The sequence below is a fragment of the Oryx dammah genome, unplaced genomic scaffold (assembly GCF_014754425.2).
Source record: "Oryx dammah isolate SB20612 unplaced genomic scaffold, SCBI_Odam_1.1 HiC_scaffold_2, whole genome shotgun sequence".
In the NCBI taxonomy this organism is placed as follows: domain Eukaryota; kingdom Metazoa; phylum Chordata; class Mammalia; order Artiodactyla; family Bovidae; genus Oryx; species Oryx dammah.
The window spans coordinates 81,983,420-82,002,623 of record NW_024070186.1 but is presented as its reverse complement, the minus strand read 5'-3'; the positions used below and the strand labels follow the sequence as shown (position 1 = coordinate 82,002,623).

General features: G+C 38.8%; 1 protein-coding gene across 1 annotated transcript in view; it reads left to right on the top strand.

Moving 5' to 3' along the window:
• Window positions 1-349: 349 nt before the first annotated feature.
• Window positions 350-19,204, top strand: part of FGF12 (fibroblast growth factor 12) — a 613,455-nt gene continuing 594,600 nt past the window's right edge. The window contains exons 1-2 of the mRNA XM_040253369.1: window positions 350-457; window positions 607-749. Coding sequence (XP_040109303.1) covers window positions 737-749 — 13 coding nt within the window. The 5' untranslated portion in view covers window positions 350-457; window positions 607-736. The remainder of the gene's footprint in view (window positions 458-606; window positions 750-19,204) is intronic.

Sequence of the window (19,204 nt, the reverse complement as noted above, 5' to 3'; positions counted from 1 at the left end):
CCCCAAATTGTGACCATTACACGGTTTTCGCAAATACACTCCTCTTTTCTCCTTTCTGCTTCTGAATAAAACCATACCTAGCTCGGAGACCCCGGTTTCCTCTAAGGCTTCCGTAATCCCGTCTGGAAAATCGTATCGGATTGATACACAATCCCAATCCAATCCATTTGCTAGTTTGCAAAGGAAAATCCGGTCCAGCGTTTATTTTTAGCAGCGCTCCCTGTGACCAAACGCTACAGCTCTTCAGCGGGGATAACTAAGGACCGTATTGGGGAGAGAAGCAAAGAAGGGCGGGGGAGCGGGAGGCGGCGGAAAGGGGAGGGGGGACGCCCTGCGCATGCGTGCCAGCGCCCATGCAAATCTGCTGTACATCCAGAGAGCAAAGTGGGATGATCTGTCACTACACCTGCAGCACCACGTTCCGAGGACAGCTCCTGCTTGCTGCTTCCAGACCCAGGTAAAAAGGCAAACAAACTGAGCTGGCACCGTGCATGCATATGAATACCAGGTCGCAACCTATCCCCCGTAAAGGCAATCTGCTGCTGCTGTTAAGTGTCCTTTGGTGGCTGATTGCAGTTTCAAGGTTTAAGAAATTCCATCTTTCAGGAAGCCTGAGGGGAAGAAAGGAAGTACGGGCGAAATCATCAGATTGGCTTCCCGGGTTTGGGAATCTGAAGCGGGCCCGCATCTTCCGGCCAACTTCCATTGAACTTCCCAGCACTCGAAAGGGACCGAAATGGAGAGCAAAGGTATGTGGCTGTCCCCATCGGGGGACTTCCCGCGGCATGTGCGTGTGGCCAGGGCAGTCCTCAGCGAGGGGACTGCAGTGCTTGAGGAGCGAGCATCATACTAGGTCGACAGGAGATGCTATGTCCGTTGCAGCACCAGGGAAGTGTGGCAGGAAGGCGACTTCTTTTTAACTCCCACAGCTTGGAAGACAGTGTTTAATACTCCATCAGTTGCGTAGTGAAGTGTGATGAGTTTTTTTCTTTTCTTTTTAGATAGGGGGGTGGGAAGAGTCTTTGAACGCTGGGGGAGGCGAGATGTGTTGATAAAGCAATTTCTTTTCTGTAGAATGGATTGGATGGGTTCACATAAATATATTTCATTTACCTTAGGATTGCTGACAGGCACGTTTGTATCTGATATCCAATAATGCATTGCTATAGAAAAAAAATGTTTGGATTTCTCCACCCCCACCCCACGAAGATGGTATTTCTGGGTGTGTATGACCACATCCCACTGCATTTTGAATATATATCAGCAGAGAAATTGGGTCTATTTGAAACAGTGTGCGTTAGAACTGACCTCTAAGAAGAACAGTGTCTCAGAGTACTGCTTGGCTCCAGGCATGATGCATATACTAGTTCTGGATATGTATATATTAATATTTTCCTCATAAGCAAATCTGCATAATGTATACACACTAATTGGTAAATGAACTGTAAAAATCAACTTCTGATAGCATATTTAACTCACATAAACAAAATGACTATTAAAATTGTAGGATTGGATAGCCTTTGGGTTTAACTCCATCTATGCAGGTCTCTTCCTCCTCCTCCTCCTCCTCTTTAAAATGCCCACTAGCTTGCAAGAGTCTTGAGTGATGTGGTCAGATATCCAGTAGGAATACTGGATGTATTTAATCGTGGTGAAATCAGAAAAAATGATGTCAACTTTTTTGAAACTATATTCATTACCCAGAACTCGAGAAGCTATATTTGAAACAAGGTTTTATTTTTAAACCAAGAATGTCAGTCATTGTGGTAATGTGCTCAGGATCAGGGAGTGGTGGTGGGTTACCTAGTTCTGGGCTGATTAGTAAAACTGAAGTGTCAAGTAACAGCAGGTACATGTTCAATGAAGTATTTAATCATAAGAGTTAAGTATTTCAACTTAGGTAAGCATTTCCAGTGTGAAAATAACTGAATCAACATAGGTTCAGACCAGCTGGCAAATTTTAATTGGGATACTTTATTCCTATGATTTGCTGATGGGCATTTCCTTGACTAACAATGATGTACATATAAAAGAGACCCCATGTCAATAAATATACATGAGGCATATATTTATTAACTTTACTATAGAATCCATTTTAAAACTAGAAGTCAAAAATTCATAGATGTCTGTAATATTCCAGTTAAGTATTTCTAGAACATGAAATTAACAACAGAGTATCATTTTACTAAGAAGCTTTTTTTTTTTTATTTAGAGAATACCTGCCATTTGAATATTGAACTTGGTTATTTGGCAAACGTTCCTTGTAACATTTTGCTTTCAATTTATACATGAATTCCTGGCCCATCATAAAAAGAAAATATATCTCTTATCAATAATTTTTTTATTTCTCCTCTTTACCTATAACATATGCTACATGTCACACAAAGTTCTAGGTGGTTTATATCTCATACTGATAACAGTAGCATTCTAGTTATTCTGCCAGGCTTGGGATTTCAGAAAGGAAAATCTCAGAAGTATATCTGAGAAGAATCATGCTAGAAGTTCTAAAAAATCTACAGCAGGCATGATACAGGCGTGAATCACAGCACTAACTCCAAGGCAATAAATAATTTTGTCCCAAGCCAATATTGTGGTCATTTTGCAGAGGTACCATAATTGCTTCAGGCAAAAGACATGGTGAAAGTCCTCATACACATTGGTTCATGGACTTTTGCAAAACTGAATTAGCCAGATAGTGATCATATAAAGAGTGGTGAATTACATGTTGACCTTACTTTCTGAGTTGATGCAAATGGCACAGCTAAAAATGGTAGCTAACTTGAAATTTTATTATAGAGGAAAATGTGTATTCAGAGAAGTATATCCATATCCCATTTGAATTGTTGTACTTTAAGTATTGATACTTTATCCTGCCATGTACAAATTTCTTCCCCTAATAGATTCAGGTTTAGTTTTGGGAAGACATTTTCAAATGTAAACATATATACTTATTTTTTTCTACTAGATACTCTTTCAATGCTCAAAGCACTATTACATGATTCAGTTGAGAGTTCAAGAGTTCTTCATCCTAGAAAAAAAGCTAATGGCCCACTTAGTTTTGAATCTTGTTGCCAGCATTTGACAACATTCACCTTATCTCCAGCATTTCAAAACCAGTCTTAGAGCACTCGTCCAGAGTCTTCAGCAAGTTAAGCATCAGTTATTTACAAATAAGATCAATTTTTTGCTTCCTTACTTATTGTCTTGCATCACTTCTTGTTATCAGGACGAGGAAGAGAGGTAAATGAATCAATTGATCCAGCAGTCAATTTCTGATCTAATTTCAATGATCCTTATGTACCATGGTAATTAATGTTGCTTCAGAGATTTGGATTGGTGCACAATCTGAACAGCTTTGACAGAATTTGTGCCTTGTGGTGGTTCACAAACTTTGATGTACGTTAGAATCATCTGGTATGCTTTTTAGACCTCCTCATGCCTGGTCAAACACTTCATCAGAATTCAGTTGCAAAATTCAGTTGCATCAGAGTTTTAAGGTAGGAGAGAGGCATAGATTTTTTTTAAAAGATCTCAGATGCAACAGTGTTCAAGAATCACTCATTTAGACTTTTGATAATCAAAATGTGGTTTGATTTAGAATCTTGATCTTTAGGCTTACTGAATCAGAATCTGATTTTTTTAAAAATTCACAGATTATTTGTGCACCTGTAAAAGTCTGAGAAACATTGATTTACTGTGAGGAAAGAGGTTCTCTCCCTCTCTCCCCCACTCCATCCCCGCCCTCCAACCTTCTGTATTTTTCCCAACCTGCCTGTATCACATATTTTCTTTGTTCAGCTAGGTTTGCAAGCTTGGGCTTATCAGAAACACCTGTGAAGGTTTTGAAGGATAAATATGCTTAGGTCACATCTTTAGACATTCTGGTTTAATTGATTCTATTGTAGAACCTGGGCATAGGTATTTTTAAAAAGCTCCTCAAGTGTTGCAAATTGATAGTCAAAGTTAAACATTGGTCTAAGACCTTGCTAGTCAAAATGTAGTCCATAGACAATCAGTATTAACATCACCTGAAATTTTGTTGGGAATGCAGAATCTTGGGCCCTACTCCAGACTTACTGAGCCAAATGTTCATTTCAACCAAATCTCCTTGTCATTTGTATGCATATTAAAGTTTAAGAAGCACTGGTTTAGACCTTAGGGGACTGATTGGATCTATGAATGACACCACTCTGGGCATCTGAGTATAGAAGATGGCATTTCATCTTATTAATCAATCTGGAAGCATCTGATACGTGATCATGTTGTAAGATTTTGGTTGCTTTGGGAAAGAATGGAAATGAAATACCAAAGAAATTGCTTGCCTCATAGTATTATCAGAAAATGGATTCATTTCAAATACCTTCTCTGTTCTTCCTCTAGCCATTTAATTTCAACCCCTTCATTATCTTTAAATGCTTTTTCTATAGGTTCATTGTTGAACTCCTTAAAATGTCCTGGTGTTAACCCATGGTAATGTGACATCGGACTGCTTAAATCGAAGCACATCTTAGAGTGAATATAGCTCACCTCCATCCCCTTGTCATGTGCCTCTATTCCACTCTTTTAGAATCCATTCGCTTTGCCTCTTGTTCCACAAGATCTTCCCTGATCTCCCTTGCATCTAATTAATATTTACTGGTCTATTTTTATATGGTCTAAGTCCCTGTTTGTCCCTCTCATACTGCATTTCTTACAATCAGCATTCTAATTTTTATGTTCTTTATTTAAACAAGCATTTATTGAGCATCTGCTGTGTTCTGAGAATGTAAAAGAAAACTAAGATGTAGTCTCTGATCTTAAAGATCTCACTCTCAAATCTTCACTCATAGATTAACTTTTTTTGTGGGCATAATATGAAGTTCTAACAGTCCTGCAGCTGCCCAGGTACCTGCATCAGATAAAACATTTTCATTTACATAGTAGGGATTCAGATTATATATGTTAGATTGGATAGCCTTCATTAGTTGATCATGCCATGTTCACACATCCAGGAGATTATAAATTGGGGGAGGGGAAAGAAGTGGGCTTCCCAGGTGATGCTAGTGGTAAAAGAACCCGCCTGCCAGTGCAGGGGATGCAAGAGACACAGGTTCAACCCTTGGGTCAGGAAGATTCCCTGGAGGAGGGCATGGCAACCCCCTCCGTTGTTCTTGTCTGGAGAATTCCATGGACAGAGGAGCCTGGCGAGGTACAGTACATAGGGTTGCATAGAGTCAGACATGACTGAAACGACTTAGCATGCTTGCATGCCTAGAATAATTATTTCCCTGAAACCAGAATGGTTCACTCTGCAAGAGGAAAGGGAAATGTCTATGCAGTAACTAGTTTATCAGAGCCGGAAAGTGATTTTTTAAAAAGCTGCTTTGTGGTTAAAAAAACAAACAGCTAAAGCTCCAAGACCACTGTAGGATGAGTAAGATAAAACATGGTAAAAAACAGAACAGGCACTGAGCATAGGAGATCCCTGTTCTTATCCCAGCTTTAATGGTGTAACCTTGGACAAGTCACTTTTCCTGTCTGAGTCTTCAGTTCAGTTCAGTCACTCAGTCATGTCCGACTCTTTGCAACCCCATGAATTGCAGCACGCCAGGCTTTACTGTCCATCACCAACTTCCAGAGTTCACTCAAACTCACATCCATCGAGTCAGTGATGCCATCCAGCCATCTCATCTTCTGTCGTCCCCTTCTCCTGCCCCCAATCCCTCCCAGCATCAGAGTCTTTTCCAATGAGTCAATTCTTTGCATGAGGTGGCCAAAGTACTGGAGTTTCAGCTTTAGCATCAGTCCTTCCAAAGAACACCCAGGACTGATCTCCTTTAGAATGGACTGGTTGGATCTCCTTGCAGTCCAAGGGACTCTGAAGAGTCTTCTCCAACACCACAGTTCAAAAGCATCAATTCTTCGGTGCTCAGCCTTCTTCACAGTCCAACTCTCACATCCATACATGACCACAGGAAAAACCATAGCCTTGACTAGATGGACCTTTGTTGGAAAAGTAATGTCGCTGCTTTTCAATATGCTATCTAGGTTGGCCATAACTTTCCTTCCAAGGAGTAAGCATCTTTTAATTTCATGGCTGCAATCACCATCTGCAGTGATTTTGGAGCCCCAAAAATAAAGTCTGACACTGTTTCCACTGTTTCTCCATCTATTTCCCATGAAGTGATGGGACTGGATGCCATGATCTTCGTTTTCTGAATGTTGAGCTTTAAGCCAACTTTTTCACTCTCCTCTTTCACTTTCATCAAGAGGCTTTTTAGTTCCTCTTCACTTTCTGCCATAAGGGTGGTGTCATCTGCATATCTGAGGTTACTGACATTTCTGCTGGCAATCTTGATTCCAGCTTGTGCTTCTTCCAGCCCAGCATTTCTCATGATGTACTCTGCATAGAAGTTAAATAAGCAGAGTGACAATATACAGCCTTGACGTACTCCTTTTGCTATTTGGAACCAGTCTGTTGTTCCATGTCCAGTTCTAACTGGACAGTTGCTTCCTGACCTGCATATAGGCCTGCAAAGACTTAAAGATTCTTAAATATCAGAGGGAGTTCATTTCATTTAATTCAAAATATTTAATGAGTTTCCACATTACTCCAGGCTTATTGTTAAATGCAGGGGATGGAGATAATGAATAGTGCATTGGGGTTGCCCTCCAGAAGCTTTTAGTCTGAGGATAAATGAACAGGTCAAGAGCTATTGATTTCTAACAATGTATGTGTCTTCTCCCTTCATCTCTCAGAGTTCTAGTCAGTTACCCAGGTGGCTAGAATATAAAGTCATAATGATTAATGACCTCTAAAGAGGCACTTACTATTCCACAGCAATAATGTCTGCTTTTTGTTCCACTTTTGGTTTTTTTTTTTTTTTTCCACTTTTGGTTTCTTTAAACAGAATTTTTGTGTGGGAGAACATTTGAACTCTTGCTGAATACTACTCTAAAAGCTGTTCCAACTAAGTAGCTACCTGGCTAGTAACCTATTGTCTGAGCTGGGTGTTAATGATGAGGCTTGGTGGCATTAGAAATAAGCCTGGGGGTGGCCTGTTTGTTATCTCCAATCATTCCCTTATCCTTGTCCTTTTATCCCATTAAGCTTCTGACCCTATTAGGTGTGGTGTTTTGTGCCTGAATGACTAATAGTTATGTTACTTTGAGTTTGTTAATATTGGGCTTTTGATTTGTCATATTAACAGCCGTAAATAACATTCATGAGACATTCTGTGTTTTTCCAAAGGGCTTGTTAATATATGTCATCTCCTTTAAAAACTTGTGACTAGATATATTAACTTCATTTTGTACATAACAAAACTGAGGTTCAAGACTAAGTAACTTGGGCAATGCATCTTTATTTTCCTATAAAACAAGACTTATTGTGCCTACCCCAAGTCCCATACCATAATATCATAATTATGAAATTAAATTCAAACCAATAAAGCATTTAGTGTTTAGAATCAGAGTTTTCATTATCATTAGCTGTGTTGTCTTTCATTATTATTAGCTGTGTTTTCTTTTCATTAGGATCTCATCCTAGAGGGGAAGAATTAATCCTTTGTCGTTTTGTAGTTTTAGCAGCAAGCATACTTGCTGTTACAAATTATCTTCATTGACTTCTGCAAAGGCTTTACTTTACCAATAAGGGACTTCTTTTGTTGTTATTCTCTCTCTCTTTTTTTTTTTTTTTTTTGCAGTAACTCCTCAAAAATGTGAATTTATATTTGTTGCTCATAGTTTCAAGTCAGTTATATAACATCTTGTGGGTTTGGGAATGGAAGTGCATTGGGTCAAATATCATACCTTGTGTTAGTCACTCAGTCGTGCCTGACTCTTTATGACCCCCATGGACTGTAGCCCACCAGGTTTCTCTGTCCACAGAATTCTCCATGCAAGAATACTGGAGTGGGCTGCCATTTCCTTCTCCAGGGGATCTTCTCAACCTAGGAACTGAACCCGGGTTTCCCACATTGCAGGCAGACTCTTTACTGATTGAGCCACCAGAAATACCTATTATACCTTGACTGGATTTAAAACATTGATTGTGTGAAATCTGGCTGGTAACAGGATTTTCAGTCAGGGGTGCACATCTGAATCATGTGGCACCCTGTGGTACCTGGGGCTCATATTTAAGAAGCACCTCATGTGATTAGGATGTACACTCTCACTTAGGAATCAATAGATAAGCTACATGATGAGCAATATAAAGTTGTAACATGTACGTGTGTCCTCGTCAGAAATACTACAGGACTCCTACTGCCAGGACCTTGATTTTTATTATCACCCTCTGTAGTGTTAAGAGAACATATGTGTAGAAGAGGGAAACCAATTCTTGTCCTACAGGCTTGGGTTAGAAAACAGACATGTAAATAGATGGCATGTGTCTGAGCCCAAGAAGACACATCACTTCTCCCAGTGTCTTCGTCCTCATCAGCATCCTTGCATGCAGAACATGATGGATTTTGTTCTAGTATTGATGTCTATAGTTCTAATTATAGTTTGCTATTCTCTCCAGTTACTGTTTGAAACAGTCTCCATCTCTCTGTCTTTGGGAACCTGGGACTCCCACCCAGGGAGGCCATGGAATTTTGCTGCTGTGATGCAACTGATGGTACATTGGCAGAAGTCCCAAGGGACACCTGTTGCCTCTCAACAGAGCTTTTCTTTTTGACTTTTTTAAAAGCATATACTCTGCCTGGCTTTTTACCTGAAACAAATCCCGCCACCAGTGATTCAGAGAGTACAGATAATTGAAAGTGAGCTTTAAACATTGTTGGGCAAAAAGGAAAGGGAAATTGCTATTCTGTGGTCAGTCTTGTTTCCCTACTATTTGTGGACTGGCCATTAGCCTGAGATGCAGTTGAAAGGGACTAGACTACAGGAAAAAATCTAGAGGCTTTCAGAGGCCATTGAGAAGATAACACATCAAGATTTCCTTAACGAGCAGGAAGCAGCAACACCAATCTGCTAATAGCATGTCTTTTAGTCCCCATTCATTCCTACAACTATCACCCATGTGAAACAATCCGGTTTTTCTCAATTCCTCAAACACTGCTACCAAATATGTCCAGCAAACCTCATTGCAGTAAAAATTAGAAATTCCTTTTTAACTTTTTGAAGGCAAAAAATGTAGATGATTCTGATTTTTTAAAAAAAATGTTGAGGTGTTTTTGTCCTTAGTCTCATTCACGTGCTAGATTGGGTTTAGATGCTCTACAAATTAGAGAATTTCACAGGACTTATTACATGATCATTCTAATTGTTAAAAATCTGGAAAGTTTAAAATTAGGTTATTTAAGCAGTTGTTTTTGTTTTTTACAGAGGCCCTTCTTTAATTTCCAGATATTTTTAACATTCCCAGCACTACTTAAAATTGTATTTGATTTACTTTTTTTTTTCTTTTCTGGGATTTAAAAGAGAAATATTTGCTATGTGTCAAGAAAAAAGGTTGTCATATAAAACATGCTGTATTTGCAAGCCTACAAATAGTTCAAAATAAGATGACATGGACTTTGCATCAGCATAAAAAGAAAACCAATAATACAAGTATAGCAATATCCACAATGATACTGAGGTAAGGGAGCCAACCAAGGCAATTTTCAAGCAAAATGATTGATTGATTGATTTAATAAGCAGTATTTATTGAGTGCCTACTATGTGTTAGATTCTCTAAGGGTAAGCTTTTTAAACTGGTGGGATTATGAAACTGTATGCTAGGGTGATTTGCTGAGGCATAGAAAATATGGTGCATGTTCAGATAAAATAAAACTAATATTAGACCAGATGCTAGAAAATCTGGGTTCTGGTTTTAGTCCCTCTAATTCAGTGGAGGACCTTTAGGAAAAATCTTTCTCCTCTCTGGACCTCAGTATCCTAAAACTTTTTCTTTTTTTAAAGAATGTATATAACTTTATTTGCCTATTGATTTCTACTTTCTTATTAGGAAGAAACTGCTTTTTTCAGCTTGTCTGTATTCTTCCTTTACTTGATCCCTTTTAGACTTGGTGTCTATAGAAAATAAAACAGGGTGATCATAATTACCACATTAATTCTTAAGGAGCCCCTGATAGGTTTGAACTCGTGTTTTCAGGTTGTGAGTTGTATGAATGAATTTGTTGGGTCCACAGCTGGGTTGAGCAACTGAATTAGGTAGAGTAATTAATTTGGTTCCACGTGCACACAAGTGAAGTGAAGTGAAAGTGACTCAGTCGTGTCCGACTCTTTGCGACCCCATGGACTATACAGTCCATGGATTCTCCAGGCCAAAATACTGGAGTGGGTGCCTTTCCCTTCTCAGGGGGCCTTCCCAACCCAGGAATCAAACCCAGGTCTCCCGCATTGCAGGTGGATTCTTTACCACCTGAGCTACCAGGGAAGCCGATGTGCACACAAAGATTGAGAGAAAATGGATACTTGGCTGGAGTTTGTAGATTGCATGATAGTGACCACATACAGGCCCAGGTATGTCTGAATCAATGTGTGGTTGCAGTAGAGATCTTGGCTTGAGTCTGGAAACTTGGACTTGAATTCGGCTTCCCGACCCAACTCCTTGTGTGAGTTTGAACTGGTCACTTCCTTTCTCTATCATTCTTTCTTCTGTGAAACAAGGATGGATCAGAGGCAAGGTTCTTTATGGGATTGTAAGAACCAGCATTTTTGAGTGTTTATTTAGGGACAACAGTGATTATGTTTTGTTTAAGCATTTATGGTTATTTTCCTTGGTCTCTACTATGTCTTTAGTTAACTTAGTGGCATTTTTGCTCGTCAGATTGCGCATTATGTTTTTGTAATTTTTTTTCACCTATTTCATGTGTCTTCACAAATAAGAGAAGTTTATTTATATATTAGTCTTATGTGAGGTTGATTTGGTGGATATGGTTTTCTCCGCTCTCCCAACTGTAACCAGTACTTCTCCTATTAAAAAAACAAAGACAAAATAATGCCAAGGAGTCAAAATGTTGAGTGTTTTACTAACATTATAGAAAGGATATTTGATTTTTTTTTAGTTTTCAGTCATTTGTGACATTAAAAAATAATTGCACTCAGTCCTTCATTGTCTTCAAACAATTTAAATTCATTTTCTCTCTTCTGATGTTTGATTGGCAACTGATCATTTTAGATAGAAGAAGACATCTTTTACTTCCAGATAAAAGTTATCCAAAGTCTGTTTCATGATTAATAAGCTGAATTTCTTGATTGTGCAGAGAATAAAATTTAGTGATGGAATGAAATATTTAACAGCCATTAACATGTTTATGAATATGAATTGTCAGAAATACTTGTGATATGATGGTAATTATAAAAAATAGTGATACAGATATATGTACTAATTACAATAATGTGAAATTTGTATGTCCATGGACATAGATGGTAATATGTGAAAAATGGTAACATTTGGGTAATGATGGTTGGATTGTAAGGACTTTTTCCTTTTTCAAATCTTTCTTCAGTATTTTTTTTTCAGTAAAGCATAAAATTGTCTTCACAGGTGGCTCAGTGGTAAAGAACTCCACCTGCCAATGCAGTAGGCACTAGAGATGCAGGTTCAATCCCTGGGTTGGGAAGATCCCTTGGAGAAGGAAATAGCAATCCACTCCAGTATTCTTGTGGGAAATTCCATGGACAGAGGAGCCTGGGGAGCTACAGACAATGGGGTTGCTAAGAGTCAGACACAACTTAGTGACTAAAAAATAACACACTAGATTTTGGGGTCAGTTATAAACTTTTTAAGCAGGTCTACCTAAGACTGAACTAAGCAAAAATCTTTATGCTTGATGGTTCATGTTTTATTCATGTGAGGCACTGAAAGGACATTTGAGGAGATAACAGTCTTTTGAAATTGTGCTTATGTATCTTTTACTACATATTGGGTACTGTGCTTTACATATAATGACTCATTTAATCCTCACAACAATCCAGTGAGGCAGGAGCTATTATTATCCCTATTTTAGGGAGTAAAAACCCTAGCATAGAGACATGGAGTAACTTGACTAAGTCACGTAGCTAGTACAGAGCAGACAGGCTTCAGTCTGTGAGCTTAACCACAATTCAAAATCTAAGATATGCTTTGCTCTGGTAAGTCAACTAGCCTTCCTTTGTTCGTGAAAACTAGTCCAGCTGTGTACATGCAATATCATGTGTGCAGCTTATTAACCTTCTGGAGGGTGATCTCTGAAGGCTCAGGCTCACCCAAGCCCCGGGCCAATGAGAGCAAACTTGGGGAAGCATGAGGAGTTCCTGCCTGCTGTCAGGTGGCTATGAGAGAGCACCAGTGCTCACGTGCCAGAGGTAAGTAAGCGGGGGTGCTACTTCTTCTCTCACCTTACCTGGAACAGCTGTCCTGCTCATCTGGGAAGCTCAGTGGTATGGTAGAAGGATTACAGGACTTAAAATCAGACACACAACTAACAACTTGTTAGTCCCTATGACTTGGGCAAGATACATCTGAGTCTTTGCTTCCTTATTGTACAATTCATCTTTCAAGATGAATGAGGCAAAGAATATACATTAAGGTGTATTAATGTATTACATTAAAGTATATACATTAATATTAATGTGTGGTGGTGGTTTAGTCACTAAGGCATGTCTGACTCTCTGACCCCATGGACTGTAGCCCATGGCTTCTCTGTCCATGTGATTCTCCAGGCAAGAATACTAGAGTGGGTTGCCATTTCCTTCTGCAGGGGACCTTCCTGACCCAAAGCAGACTCTCTACGGCAGAGTCACCAGGGAAGGCCCATATATTAATGTGTAGTAATATATAATAAATACATTTTATGTTTATGTAACAAACCAAGCATAGCATCAGTACTTAGTATTCACCTGTTGCTGTTGTGATTATTTTCTGACTCAGGCTTTATAGTTCCTCTTTTCCTGTATGGAGCTGTATTCTGCCTTAAACTCCTCACTATCATGTTAGCCCTTTGCCTAGAACCAAGTGCTACGTTCAGTATCCTTCACTCTACCACATGTGAACATTCCTGATGCAGGACAAGATTCCTATCTGATGCTGGCCGCTGCCACTTTCTTATTCTGACAGACAGATTCTTCCCTTCCCCATTATTGCCCGTCCTCCCTACTTTGACACAGGCTGAGATTGGCCCAGAGTCCATTTCTTTCATATTTCCTTTAGCCTGCTGGCCCTTGCCTCCTCATTAGTATTCCTTCATTCTGCCTAGTTCTAATTTCCACAGTGTTTCTCCTTTGGTTGGAACCAGCAGAATGCCACGCAGATGTGGTATATGGTTTAAAATAATAGTTTTAAAGACCTACTGGTTTAAGTCATGCTATATAAATTAAAGTGTAATGACAGAAATGAAAGAGATTCCCTGATCTTTTTGATCAAAATTTTACTTATTTGTTCCAATTATCCAGCCTAAAATGGAATTGAGTTTCCTCAGAAGAGGAAGGATGTGATAGGAATTTTGACATTGCTGGGCAGGTCCAGGGAACACTCCATTATTCAGGGCAGAATAGTGAGAACAGCTTTCTTCCCAGTTGTGTTCAGTTAGGGGTTTTCAAGCTTAAGTATGGATCATAATAACTTGTAGACTTGTTATAACACAATAGATTTCTGGATCTCCTATAGTTTCTGATTCAGTGGGCCTGGGATGGTCCTGAGACTTAGATTTTCTAACAGGTTCCTAGGAAATGCTGATGTTGCTAATTAAGGGATCACACTCTGAGAACCCCTGGTGTAGACAATGTAGTTTAAGATTCTCTTTTACTTGTATCTAGAAATAAATGTACATTTTGCTGATCATTGAGGAATACCAGAACAAGGAATCATGGGGTAGCATTCTCATGAAAGAACTCCATAGCTTAAAAGAATAAATAAGATTGCATCACCCTGGTGTTACCCATGACCACATTCCAGTTAGTTAACACAAATATGTTATTAACAGTGTATACAAATAATACATGTTTGGATTTATCTTGCCAGTCACATTGCTTGTCATCAAGATTAGAAATGAGAAAAAAAAAAACCCACACAGTTTCTGACCTCACAAAGATCTCACAGACTAAGTTTTGAAGATAGACACCAACAGGAGCCTAGGAAGAGCTGACAGCTGGTAATGCATGTGAAAATTTAGATTAAGTTTTAAATTTACTTTTAATATCATATCTTCTGTGCGTTTTACTCTGGCTAGGTGTTATAGACCAGGAACCAATGAATAATACAAGATTTATCCCTTCTGCTATTATACCAGCTACAGAAATATAATCCATGGGAATACAGAGAAAGGAGTTGGCATTTGAGCTTGGTCATGCAGAAGGGATGGAACTGAAACACTAGAACAGTATTCCAAGCTGATGTAATAGCATAAAGAAAGGCACAGCATTGTTAACATACAGGTAATAACTAGGAAGGATTACATGATTAGATAATTCATTCATCTAACAAATATTTAATGAGCTGGGCACTGTTCTAGGTGCTGAATATAGTAGTGAAAAGACAAAGTCCCTGCCCTCATGAAGCAGGTGGGATTGGGAACAGGATATCGTGAATGAAGAATATTGATAATAGAATGAAGCGCTAGAAAACTATGGCAGCCTATTACAAATTATGTAATGTAGATAATGATAACTTACATTTCAAAATTATTAACTAGTATCAATTATCTTTTAAAAAGTAGTTTCCAGGGCTTTTGGAGTACAATCCCATTTGCAAAGCTTTAATTATTCCTTAAATTTTCAAGAAAACATCCATTGAGCAAAGCAAGGTATACCTGTAAGCACACTGCCATGGCCAGAAGAAATGCTGTGATCCACTACTTTACCCTGTGACCTTTGCCAGCCTTTACTGCTGACATACTTTTCTTATTTAATGAAAGAGTGAATTTCATTTCTATTCAGTTTTTGGCTCTCAATTCCCTGAAATTTTTGCATTTAGATTGGGATTGTAGCAGGAAGGTCCAAAAATATTTTTGAAATGTGTCAGGCTCAAAAATTGCTCTCCAGTGATCTATAAATTATCAACTCTCAGAATTACAAATGACAAGACAAACTCTATACAGGTACTAATATGCCTGCATTCTGCCACTATGCTATGTGAAGTTCTTCCAATTCTCCTTAAGTCTATGAAGACTCATACTTAAGCATAAGAAATATGCTTGTTTTCAACTTTACCATCCCTCTTTCAGTGGTATATTTTGATATTTTGGCTATTTCTCTTTAGAGAAGATAGAGGAATTAGAGCAGTTTTTGAGCCCAATTCTGATTTTGATTTTTGTCTATTTCCTTGTGGAAGATATTGGGCAAGATTCGTAGTCATCCTAATTCTAGATTTTTTTTTTTTTACATGATGGAGATAATAACAGTATTTATTCATAGAGTTGTTCTGAGGATTAAATAAGATAGTATATGAAAGTGTTTACCACACTGCCTGACATATAGTAGCACTCAACAAAATATATCTATCTTTAAATATCTCAAAACTGCCTCATTATAACCTCAGGTACAAACTCTTACCCATAGCTTTTGCTGAGTCTGATGGATTCAGGTTTACTTAAAGGTTTAAATGAATTCCAAGCATAACACTTTCAGTCTGAGCCTTTAGTGATAACTCAATATAGAACTATAAAATATGGTAGCCCCACAAAGATACTGCTTTTGGATCAAAGTCTTAAAACTGTTTCAGGAAGACGCTTCCTGCCAAACTGAGCATAATCAGTTTGAACATAATCATAATCAGTGGTTGAAATCTAGAATACTGCCTTGCATAGAGAAGTCTCAGCCTGGCCAGTAAAAAGATTTATGAACAAGATTTTGAAAATGAAGGTCAGCAGACGATTTTCCTCTCATAGCCATAAGGAATGGTTAGACAGATGGCAAGGACAGCCTTGTCTTTTCTCTGAGCAACCTCTTTTGATCTCTACTGACCATCTAATCATGCATGTGTTAGTAAAGATGCGAGGGTGTGGGGAACACAATGCCGCTTCTTGTGCTCCCCATTCCTTTAGAAATGCTTCTGGAATAAGAGAGGTGCAGCAAAGCTCCCTCATGAATACAATTTGAGGTGATTTCTTCCTTTTGTTTTTACACTTGCCGTTTTTGTCCTAGTAATAGAAAGTGTATTATCAAAGAGAGCAAATCCTGATCCCCTCCCACAACATTTTTCCCCCTCTTCAGAGATAATCACTCTCAATTCTTTTTGCTATTTGCCTCTGTATTCTAAATAACAGTCTTTTCTTACTGCCTTTCAATTTCTTAGCTCTATTTTTGATGTTTCCTTGTAGAAATGAACTTTCCCTTTCTCTCGCATCATCACATTCTCACCCCAACAGGCATTATTTCTATCCTGCCATCTTCCTAGGGCTGTCATTGTTATTTTGGTTAGATCAGTATTTAGTAGTTACGTTGTTCTGACTGTGTAAATACTTTTCATGACTAAGTCAAGTGAAACTATGATTGCTCTTCCTTTCTCTGAAGATTCCCACCCCCCTGTGGTTGATAGTGGTCTTGTTTTTTGTTTGTTCAGCTTTCTATGTTTTCCTCATTATCAAGTCTCTACCAGTGTTCTGAATCTCATCTCCAGGCATTCAGATTCACAAGTATTTATCAAGTTCCCCTTTTCGGGGATAAGTTCATCTTGGAATAATCTCTCAGAACCTTCTGACTTGGTTATGTATGGCTGCTTTTCCTTTCATGCCCCATGTACTGGTTTCATCCAGGGAATCTTCCTTCCAATCACTCTGGAAAACCTCTGCTGGTCTCTTTGCTTGTATCTCTTATTTTCTTGTATCCTCTGCATTCTCTTGTCTTAGTTAACTTATTTTGGTGGAATCAATTTTCTAGCAATTTCCTGACAAAAAAAGATACCTAGTAGTTAAATTTGGAGAAGGCGATGGCACCCCACTCCAGTACTCTTGCCTGGAAAATCCCATGGATGGAGGAGCCTGGAAGGCTGCAGTCCATGGGGTCGCTAAGAGTCGGACACAACTGAGCGACTTCACTTTCACTTTTAACTTTCATGCATTGGAGAAGGACATGGCAACCCACTCCAGTGTTCTTGCCTGGAGGATCCCAGGGACGGGGGAGCCTGGTGGGTTGCCATCTCTGGGGTCGCACAAAGTCGGACACGACTGAAACGACTTAGCAGCAGCAGCAGTGGCAGCAGCAGTTAAATTATCTGGGTTTTTGCATGTCTGAAAACTCATTTATTCTTTCCTCATATCTGGACAATAATTTGGCTAGGCATAGAATTTAGGTTAAAAATAATTTTCCTTCAGAATTTAAACAGCACCAATCTAATGTCATCTCCCTTCAAGTTTTGTTGTTCTGGTCTTGTGATGTTCTGCTTCCTTATTTTTTGCACATGCCTTACTCTTTCCAAGAGTTCTAAAAATTTACTGAGATTTGCCTTCTTGTAGTCTCATTTTCTCGTATTATACTAGGTACTTAGTGTCTTTCATGAGGAAACTTGTACTCTAGAAAAGTTTTCTGAAATATTTCCCTTGATGAATTCTTTTTGTTGTTGTTGTTGTTGTTGTTGTTGTTGCTGTTTGGTTCTGACTTTTTGGAATCTTGTTCAGTTCAATTCAGTCGCTCAGTCATGTCCGACTCTTTGTGACTCCATGAATCGCAGCACGCCAGGCCTCCCTGTTCATCACCATCTCCCGGAGTTCACTCAGACTCACGTCCATCGAGTCAGTGATGCCATCCAGCCATCTCATCCTCCATCGTCCCCTTCTCCTCCTGCCCCCAATCCCTCCCAGCATCAGAGTCTTTTTCAATGAGTCAACTCTTCCCATGAGGTGGCCAAAGTACTGGAGTTTCAGCTTTAGCATCATTCCTTCCAAAGAAATCCCAGGGTTGATCTCCTTCAGAATGGACTGGTTGGATCTCCTTGCAGTCCAGGGGACTCTCAAGAGTCTTTTCCAACACCACAGTTCAAAAGCATCAATTCTTTGGCTCTCAGCTTTCTTCACAGTCCAACTCTCACATCCGTACATGACCACTGGGAAAATCATAGCCTTGACTAGATGGACTTTAGTCGGCAAAGTAATGTCTCTGCTTTTGAATATACTATCTAGGTTGGTCAAAACTTTTCTTCCAAGGAGTAAGTGTCTTTTAATTTCATGGCTGCAGTCACCATCTGCAGTGATTTTGGAGCCCCAAAAAATAAAGTCTGACACTGTTTCCACTGTTTCCCCATCTATTTGCCATGAAGTGATGAGACCAGATGCCATGATCTTCATTTTCTGAATGTTGAGCTTTAAGCCAACTTTTTCACTCTCCTCTTACTTATTGATATCCTGTATTTTAATGTTTTTATTTTAATGCATTTTCTCTCCTATTTTCATCTCTTCTGCATTTCTCCCCTATTTTCTAGGTGATAGGCACTAGTTTATCTTCTAATCTTCTTGTTTTTAAGTCTGACATCAGACTTGTAGTTTCTAAGATCCTTGTTTTTCTTTGAATATTTGATTTTATATTATGCTGCCTTGTTTCACAGGGACAATATTTCTAATACCTTGTTAGAATATTAATAATATACTTTATATTATATTGATATTAATAAGTTTTCTATCTTCTATAGCCTTTACTTCCAGTTGGCTTTTAAAAAATTATTATTGTTTTGATTTCAGTATTTCATGTTAGAGATTTTGTATAGATGTTTTTATGTTTGTTGTCTGTTCATATTTATGAGCATGCTAGAAAGGTGACTGGAAGTTCTGCTCATGTGGGTGGGGCTTATTGATAATGATCTTAGTTATATGGTCATCTTCATGGACTTTTCACTCTGGAACTCCTGATGTCAGTATCTTTAGGTCTTGCTTCTTATTATTTATAAATTCCTCAAAGAATACTTTCTCCTGCCTGGATGGTAAGAACATGGCTGCCAGGCTTCCCTGGGTCTCAGCAATCAGCATGTAAATGTTCACTTAATTTCTCAGTTTTCAATGTGGTACCCACTCTGCCCACTGTACAGAAAGCCTCTCTTCTATCCTCTACAAAGAAAATCTAGAGTCATCTACTGGGATTGGGGACAGCAGTTGTCTAGATGGTCAAAGTTTAAGAGAGGGTTTGAGGTTGTAATATCTTCTTAAAAACAAACTGTCCACCAATTCTGTGTCTTTTATCCTTTTTCTGGACAAGATTGGTGCTACCACTGCCTAAACTTTTGAAGATTCTGCATTTCAAGTTAGGTATTTATTATTTTCCACACTGCTGACTTAGAATTCAGTTTTCTCAGGTCTGCTAAATCCTTTAT